Source organism: Scyliorhinus torazame, chromosome 10 (assembly GCF_047496885.1).
Source record: "Scyliorhinus torazame isolate Kashiwa2021f chromosome 10, sScyTor2.1, whole genome shotgun sequence".
Taxonomy (NCBI): Eukaryota; Metazoa; Chordata; class Chondrichthyes; order Carcharhiniformes; family Scyliorhinidae; genus Scyliorhinus; species Scyliorhinus torazame.
This window is the reverse complement of record NC_092716.1, coordinates 38,679,033-38,688,104: the sequence shown is the minus strand read 5'-3', so window position 1 is coordinate 38,688,104 and position 9,072 is coordinate 38,679,033. Positions and strand designations below refer to the sequence as shown.

General features: G+C 47.6%; 1 protein-coding gene across 6 annotated transcripts in view; it reads right to left on the bottom strand.

The window, feature by feature from the left end:
- Positions 1 to 674: 674 nt before the first annotated feature.
- The window catches only part of pmfbp1 (polyamine modulated factor 1 binding protein 1), a 1,352,449-nt gene continuing 1,344,051 nt past the window's right edge, over positions 675 to 9,072 (bottom strand). For all 6 annotated transcript variants that reach the window (XM_072517945.1, XM_072517947.1, XM_072517950.1 and 3 more), the window contains one exon: positions 675 to 2,296. In XM_072517945.1, the coding sequence (XP_072374046.1) occupies positions 2,209 to 2,296 (88 nt within the window). In that variant the 3' untranslated portion in view covers positions 675 to 2,208. The remainder of the gene's footprint in view (positions 2,297 to 9,072) is intronic.

Genomic DNA, 9,072 nt, shown 5'->3' with positions numbered 1-9,072 from the left:
AGCGTCGCTGGTTAGGCCAGCATTTATTGCCCATCCCTAGTTGCCCTTCAGGAGATGGTGGTGAGTTGCCTTCTTTGAACCGCTGCAGTCCTTGAGGCCATTGTGCTGTTAGGGAGGGAGTTCATAATCATGGAGTTATAGAATAATCAATTTTAAAAGACAATTAATGAACTATTCAAATTGATTTCTCTTATTTATAGCAGGCTGAAAACTGCTAATAAGTTAAGTAGGTAACTGGTAAAAATGACAAATCCTTTCTGTTTGAAATCTTATTTTCCCATCTATACAATATGTGAAGATCTGAGCATGAAGTAGGCTTCTCACTCAGTGTGTGCACAAGTCCGACAGGAAGTACACAGCTCTTTTCCTTTTCTTGTACAAAAATATCTGTTCTACCTGTGTGTTGAGTTTAGAACCACTGGCCAGTTGAGGATTTTACTGTCAGTCAATGCCATCAGTTAAAATACTAAAATAAAAAAAAGTCAATTACAAGTATAGTGTGTTGTACTTAATTATGATTGACCTTTACTGTTCATGAGAATCAACTTCTGTGGACGGTTAACTTTGTCCTTTTGGTGCTTCAATTACTTTACAATTGAGGTTATGACAGGAGACTGGAAGAACAATACAGAAATTGAACACCAAAGGGTGATAGTAGTAATGACAACAGTGCATTTGAAGTGGGAAATAATTTAATAAAGTTTGCAGATATATACATCATGAGATTATAATAGTTTAGGTTTTGATGTTGTGCTTGGTGATTCAGTCTGCTGCTTGGAGGACAATAGTTTCTTATAACTGGATGAATAAATGGATTGTCCCTCTCTCCTGATGGATTTCCAGTAGACATATTGAGATATTTGGGTGAACTGAGTGGTACATGACGCTATTACCAAATATAGGACTTCTCACATTGTTTACATTTTTTTTTAGCAAGGTTCAAACTGTGGGTTGCAATGTTTTCAAACAAAGATTGGTTCAAAGACCCCCAGTAGAACTCCTTAAATGAACACTTTGTTTTGGATTTCACTTAAAAAGTACTGTCATTTTCTTCAGTATAAAAATAAAAAAAAACTCTAATCAACCACTCCTGGCTTCTATATCACACAACATTGTACTAACCTGTATAAAAATGAAGAATCCTGCAATAAGCAGAGCAAAACAGGAAAGATTACCTGTGTAATCAATCACTTTCACAAAAAATGTCTACTTTAAATAATCCTTTTCTTTGTCATCTACATTGGAAACACTCTAAGCAGATCGATTGGTTAAAGAACGTATGTAATTAGAGTCGCAAAGCATTTCATAGTTGACTCCAAGTGACCTATTTTGTGAATAAACATGGTATATCGCTGAGTTAAACAGACCAGGACAGTTCCAGATTTGGTCCAATTGGAATGGGGGTGGCGCCAGAGCGGTGGCCTGCAGCTTTCAGACAGTTTTAGGTATCTTTTTGGTGGCAGCCTATAGTTCCTTTGAAGGACCACTGGTGTGTTTAGGTCGCTTGTAGATGGAAATCCTGAATGCTGCAAGCCTGGTCCCCTCAAGTGTTCAGGCCAAACCCTATTCCAGTTAGGGTCCCATAACAGGCAATAGGCCCTCAGCTTATTCAAGGGACTTTACCCTTGTTTCAACAACTGCCAGGGGCTACAGCGCGTGCATCATGGCGTGAGCCTAGTTCCTAAATTAGACTTCTGTACCCATATGCCCAAAGAATGTGCAGCAAGGTCTGATTTTACCCTGTTTCATGCCTGCTGAAACCTATGCAAATCAAAGGGATCATTAATCAAAGGGAAATTAGGAAATAAATCAGTTTTAAAAATGCACTGCTAAAGTTGGCCATTGAGCTACAATTTTAATGTATGCAACAACCCTATTGACGCAAGGTGAATGCCACTGGACAAGAAAGTCAGGCAGGATGTAAGACGGGCTCCTATTCACTCTCCACCTATTTCACGCTTCATATTCTAGGTAATGGCAAGGCCATTTTTGTTGCCCTTTTTCTATCTGAGCTGTTGGGTCATTTGATGATTGAATCCAGTTTCCTTGCACATCATTTCTGCTTTTTGGAAAATCGTCGATTTGAATGTGTTTGGAATATCGCGACAAAGATTTAAAAAAAAACATCTTCTTAAAACTGCTGCATTGGCTGAACAGGTAAGACTGGCCTGCGGCTAGGCTCAGACTGCAGTCCCAGGCTGTAGATCTCTAATCGAAGTTCCAGTTGGCAGCAAGAGGCTTGGGCTTTCTCAAGTTCCCTGTGCTGCTGAAGGTTCTCCTCATTGAGCGGAGTGAGCTGTCGGCAATAAAAACAAATGCAAATTAAGTCAGCTTTTTTCCCCTACAAGTATACAGGAAAGCAATTAATTTCTGTGATGCGTGCACTTATTTTTTTTTCCAGATCACTGGTGAGTCACCAGGAGGCTCCTCTAGGTCAGGTGGATGATACACGACATAATACTTCTATCATTATAAAACAATTACTCTGCTGCTGAGGTTAGACCTGAATGTAATGTGGCCCCGGCCTTTAAGTCACATCCCCCGACTGCTATCTATGCTTTGTTTCCCGAGATCAATTAGAGGTTAATCGCTGTGGTGAAGGAGCTTGCTGGTTAGGAACTGCTTGTAAATTTATGGATCCAGGTGGGAAGCAAATTTATTTTATATTCTTGCTACTTTGAAGTTTGATGTGTGAAGTGTGTGAGTTTCATTTGAAATAAAATTCTCAGCATTTACAAAAGAAAGACATTCTTGGAATCAAAGAAATCATTGCTACTATTGTCTGTAGTTAGTATATGTCAAAATTTCTGTAATAAATGAATCTATGGATTTATTTTCAGCAGAATAGGCATTGGAGAGCAAAAGGGTTTGATGCAGGTGAAATACTTCCACTGTTCTGGGTGTTATAAACACCAATTTCATAATATGTTTTTATTGTTAGGTTGCACTGAAAAAATGGCTTTGAGGTATAGGTTTTTGAAAACTATTTGTGCCATATTACGTGGTGCATTTAAAATGCATGAATAAATAATTGTGCTTTGTGAAGCAGGCCAGGTGCAAAATGGTCACTGTGCAGTTTAGGAGGTATTGGCAAATTTCTGGTCCGAGGTAAGAAGAAACACTTGGAACTTTGAACTGCAGATGTTTACTCCTGGCAGGAACATGGCATAATGAGTGGCATATGGGAGTGGTAGTAAAGAACCGCAACTGGCAGATAGAATTAGGGATCTCAGGGGCCACTGTCATGGACTCTTTGGAATAGTTCCCAGTGCAAGATAAATGGATTGATAGCCTGTGAAGGGGTATGGTAATTGGGGGAGGGAGGAAAAGACAGTGGAGACTCTCCCAATCCTCTTGGCCACAGGAAACTTGTTGCATCTGCACTTACCAGGGTCTCTTCTGGCCTTGGGTTGTATCCTGAGATCTTTGCTCAGGTGAAGTAAAAGTAGCAGTTGAGCATGGATGAGATAACAAAGAGGGTTGATGGGGTGGGTTACAGTTGATGTGATGTATATGGACCTCCAAAAGACATTTAATAAAGTGCCGCACAACAGGTTTGCAGGAAAGTTAGAACCAAATGAATAAAATGGACAGGAGCAGCACGGACACAACATTAGCTGAGTGAAAGGAAACAGAGGGCTAGATTGTATGGCCCTCCGCCAGCATGCTTGCAGGTGAAGGGCTCGTAAATTGACGGATAGTCACCCTACCCATCACCTTCCCTCCCAAAGCCAGTCTCCCATTTTATAGGGGGAGCTGGAGGTGTTGGGTAGCACAAGTGCCTCACATAGCCCCAGCGCTATTTTACTCTAGGCACGGGGAGGGCCTATGCAGGGGGAGGGCCTATGCAGGGGGAGGGCCTATGCATGGGGAGGGCCTAGGCACGGGGAGGACCTAGGCATGGGGAGGACCTAGGCACGGGGAGGGCCTAGGCACGGGGAGGGCCTAGGCATGGGGTGGGCCTAGGCCCGTGGAGGGCCTAGCCACGGGGAAGGCCTAGCCATTGGGAGGGCCTAGACAAGGGGCGGGCCAAGGCCAAGCAGGTGGGCCGACAATTGTTACTGGATGTGGTGTCAGGCAAAAAGGGGCAACATCCTTTGGCAGCTCGCCTGTGCCCATCAGGGGGCCTGCCAGCCAACACCAACACCCTGGACTTAACTTCAATCTGTCTTTCATAACCTTCTCTTTGATGGGTTCTGGCTGTAGTCCCATCAGTGCCACCATTCAAACCTAACACTTTTGGGACTACAGAGCTACTGGCCAATCAGATTGATCGGCAGCTCTCTAAGGTGGTACTTACTTCCTAGGTGGGGGCCTAAGTCGTCCCCTGAGCCAATTAATGCCCCTCCGAATATATGTTGGGGGGGGGGGCAGCTGACCTTTTCATGGGGACTTTTAAGTGTGGGGGGGTGGGGGAGGATGGTGGTTATAGGGGTTATAGAACATGGCACTTCATAAAATCCAGACCAAGAGTAGTTATGAACAGTTGTTTTTCAGGTTGGCTGAAGGCACACAGAGGGGTTCCTCGTGGGTCGGGACTAGGACCACAATTATTCTTGATATATATTAATGTCTTAGGCTTGGATGTACAGGGTTCAATTTGAAAATTTGCAGATGCCAAAAACCTGGAAGTATTGTGAACACTGAGGAGCATAGTTTTAAAACTCAAGAGAACATAGGCAGGATGGTGGATGGGCAAACAAGTGGCAGATGAAATTTAATGCAGATACGTGTGAAGTGATTCATTTGGAAGAATCAAGACAGACAATATAAAATAAAGGGCACAATTGTAAAAGGGGTCCAGGACAGAGAGACTGGAGGGTAGAAGTGCACAAATCATTGGTAGCAGGGCAGGTTCAGAAAGTGGTTAATAATGGAACCCTGGGTTTTATAAATAGGGGCATGGAGGACAAAAACAAGGAAATTATGATAAATAATTGGAGGTGGTAAAAAAAACACTGGTTTGACCTCAATTGGAGCAGTGTGTCCAGTTCTGCGCACCACACTCTGTGTAAAGGCATTAGAAAGAATGAAAAAAAGAGTTACATGAATGGTTCCAGGGATGAGGAAGTTCATCACATGGATAGGCTGGAGAAGCTGGGGCTGTTCTCCTTGGAAAAGAGAAGACAAAAAGGAGATTTAATAGAGCTTTTCCGAATCATGAGGGGGTTGGACACCAGATAGGCAGAAGGATCCAGACCAGAGGACATTGGTTTAAAGTGATGGGCGAAAGAAATGGTGACATGAGGAAAAAGCTTTTTATGCAGCAAGTGGCGAGGATCTGGAATGCACTGCCTGGGAGTGTGCTGGAGGCGGCATTCAACTGAGACTTTCAAAAGCGAATTGGATAGTTATCTGAGGAGAAAGCTTTGCAGTGTTATGGGGGAAAAGGAGGGGGGGGGGGGGGAGTGGGACTAGCTGAGTTGTTTTTGCAGAAGACAGGATTGGACATGATGAGCTGAATGGCTCTCTTTCATGCTGTATCTATCCTATGGTCGGATTTGGAAATTTGCAATCTATCAGTGTGGTAGTACCAGGTATTGCGGTACCTAAGAGGCTGATGACCATTGGTTAGACCCAGGAGTCTACCATTCGCTGTTGTTACGTAGCTCCGCCCTGACAGGCAGAGTATAAGAAACGGTGCCATCCCTCAGCCTTCACTTTCTGTACCAAAGCTGCTGGGGAACAAGTTCTAGTAGATTAAAGCCTTCAGTTATGAAATCACTTCGTCTTGAGTGTAATTGATTGCGCATCAATTTAATCTACTAGAATTAAGCTGGAAGGATGGATCTCCGAATCGAACCGGAGTGCCTACAACTCAGCCCCCATGCGGAGAACTCGGCTGCAATATTTAAACACTGGCTGGCGTGCTTTAAAGGCTACCTCGAGACGGCCGGAGGCACCCCACCAGGAGGACAGAAAATGCATCTCCTGTGCTCAAGGGTCAGCCCTGGGATCTATACCCTTATTGAGGAGGCTGAGAACTATGATGCCGCGATCGAACAGTTCGAAGGACATCATATCCACCCTGTAAATCAGGCCTACGCACGTCACCTGCTTGCAACGAGACGGCAAAGCCCCGGGGAATTGTTGGAAGATTTCTACCGGGCGCTACTGGTGCTGGGCCGAAACTGTGGCTGCCCGCAAAGTTCGGGGAGCGAACACACGGAACTTTTAATCAAGGATGCTTTCGTAGCAGGTATGAGCTCCTCAGATATCTGCCGAAGACTCCTATAAAGGGACACCCTGGGACTTAGAGAGGCACGGGCCCTGGCAGGGTCCGTGGACGTTGCCTACAAAAATGCGCAGTCCTATGCGCCCGACCGCGCAACGGCCCCCTGGGCTGCGTGGCACCCCACAGCGGCAGCCCCACAGACCTTCCCCCTGACCCCGCAGGCCTGCGCTACGAGACGGCCCGCTAACGCCGCCGGGCCCCGCTGTTTCTTCTGCGGGCAGGTGAATCATCCCCGCCCGCGCTGCCTGGCCCGCACCTTCACCTGCAAAGGGTGCAGCAAGAAGGGCCACTTTGTGGGGGTCTGCCAGGCCCGCGCCGTGGCCGCGGTCTCCAGCGACTCCGGACTGCCAAGGCAACTCCCCCTTCAGGCCCCGACCGGCTAGCGCTCACCGCCACCCCCCTATCCTAGGGCCACGTGCGACCCACGGGCGTGGCCATCTTGCGCCCCGGACACCACGCTGGACGGGTGGGCGCTGCCATTTTGTCCATCGCCGCAGCCATCTTGTTCATCCCCGGACACCATGTGCGACCCATGGGTGACGCCATCTTGTATGGGGCACTCAGGCCCCCAGCACGGCCGACTACACGCTGCCCGATCAGAACTCGCAACTGCTTCATCTGGCCTCGGTGACAATGGACCAAAGTCGACCCCGGACACTCGCAACAGCTACAACGACGGTCTTCATCAATGGCCACGAGATGTCTTGCCTGATTGACTCTGGGAGCACGGAAAGCTTTGTTCACCCCAACACGGTAAGGCGCTGTTCACTTGTAACCCACCCTGTAAACCAAAGGATCTCCCTGGCCTCCGGGTCACACTCGGTGGAGATAAAGGGGTTCTGCCTAGCGAACCTCACTGTCCAAGGCAGGAAATTCGACAATTTCCGCCTGTATATCCTGCCGCACCTCTGCGCGGCTACCCTCCTGGGGCTGGACTTCCAATGCCATTTGCAAAGCCTGACCTTTAAATTCGGCGGCCCTATACCTCCCCTTACTGTCTACGGCCTCGCGACCCTTAAGGTTGACCCGCCTTCCCTGTTTGCGAACCTCACCCCGGATTGCAAACCCGTCGCCACCAGGAGCAGGCGGTACAGTGCCCAGGACCGGACCTTCATCAGGTCAGAGGTCCAAAGGCTGCTCGAAAAAGTGTCATCGAAGCAAGCAACAGTCCCTGGAGAGCTCAAGAGAAGCATAGGATGGTCACTGACTACAGCCAGACCATCAACAGGTTTACGCAGCTGGACGGGTACCCTCTCCCCCGTAAAGCCAACCTGGTAAACAGGATCGCACAATATAAGGTTTTCTCTATTTTTTAAAGATATATTTTATTCAAGATTTTTTGGCCAAACATAACAGTACATAGTGTTTCCTTTATACATCAATAAAACAATATAAATAACAATGGCCAGTTTTAAACAAATAAATAAATAATATATGAACAAAATCAAAAACAAAACTAAATGACAACTGCCTTGTCCACGATAAATACTCTCCAAAAATACAATCCAACCATCCACTATACAATTACATATACCAAATACCTATGCATATACAATAACATCCCTGAGAGTCGTTCTGATTCCTCCCCCCCCACTCTCCCCCCCCACCCCTGAGTTGCTGCTGCTGTCTTCTTCTTTTCCATTCCCTCTATCTTTCTGTGAGGTATTCGACGAACGGTTGCCACCGCCTGGTGAGCCCTTGAGCCGACCCCCTTAGAACAAACTTAATCCGTTCCAACTTTATAAACCCTGCCATGTCATTTATCCAGGTCTCCACACCCGGGGGCTTGACTTCCTTCCACGTTAACAATATCCTGCGCCGGGCTACTAGGGACGCAAAGGCCAAAACATCAGCCTCTTTCGCCTCCTGCACTCCCGGCTCTTCTGCAACCCCAAATATAGCCAGCCCCCAGCTTGGTTCGACCTGGACCCCCACCACCTTCGAAAGCACCTTTGCCACCCCCACCCAGAACCCCTGTAGTGCCGGGCATGACCAGAACATGTGGGTATGATTCGCTGGGCTTCTCGAGCATCTCGCACACCTATCCTCTACTCCAAAAAATTTACTGAGCCGTGCTCCAGTCATATGCGCCCTGTGTAACACCTTAAATTGTATCAGGCTTAGCCTGGCACACGAGGACGATGAGTTTACCCTACTTAGGGCATCAGCCCACAGCCCCTCCTCAATCTCCTCCCCCAGCTCTTCTTCCCATTTCCCTTTCAGCTCATCCACCATGATCTCCCCCTCGTCCCTCATTTCCCTATATATGTCTGACACCTTACCGTCCCCCACCCATGTCTCTGAGATCACTCTATCCTGCACCTCCTGCATCGGGAGCTGCGGGAATTCCCTCACCTGTTGCCTCGCAAAAGCCCTCAGTTGCATATACCGAAATGCATTCCCTTGGGGCAACCCATATTTTTCCGTCAGCGCTCCCAGACTCGCAAACGTCCCATCTACGAACAGATCTCTCAATTGTGTTACCCCTACTCTTTGCCATGCTCCAAATCCCCCATCCATTCTCCCCGGAACAAACCTATGGTTATTTCTTAGCGGGGACCGCACCGAGGCTCCCGTCTTTCCCCTATGCCGTCTCCACTGCCCCCAAATTTTCAGTGTAGCCACCACCACCGGGCTTGTGGTGTATTTCTTCGGTGAGAACGGCAACGGCGCCGTCACCATAGCTTGTAGGCTAGTCCCCCTGCAGGACGCCCTCTCCAATCTCTTCCACGCCGCTCCCTCCTCTTCTCCCATCCACTTACACACCATTGAGATATTGGCAGCCCAGTAGTACTCACTTAGGCTCGGTAGTGCCAGCCCCCCCCTATCCCTACTGC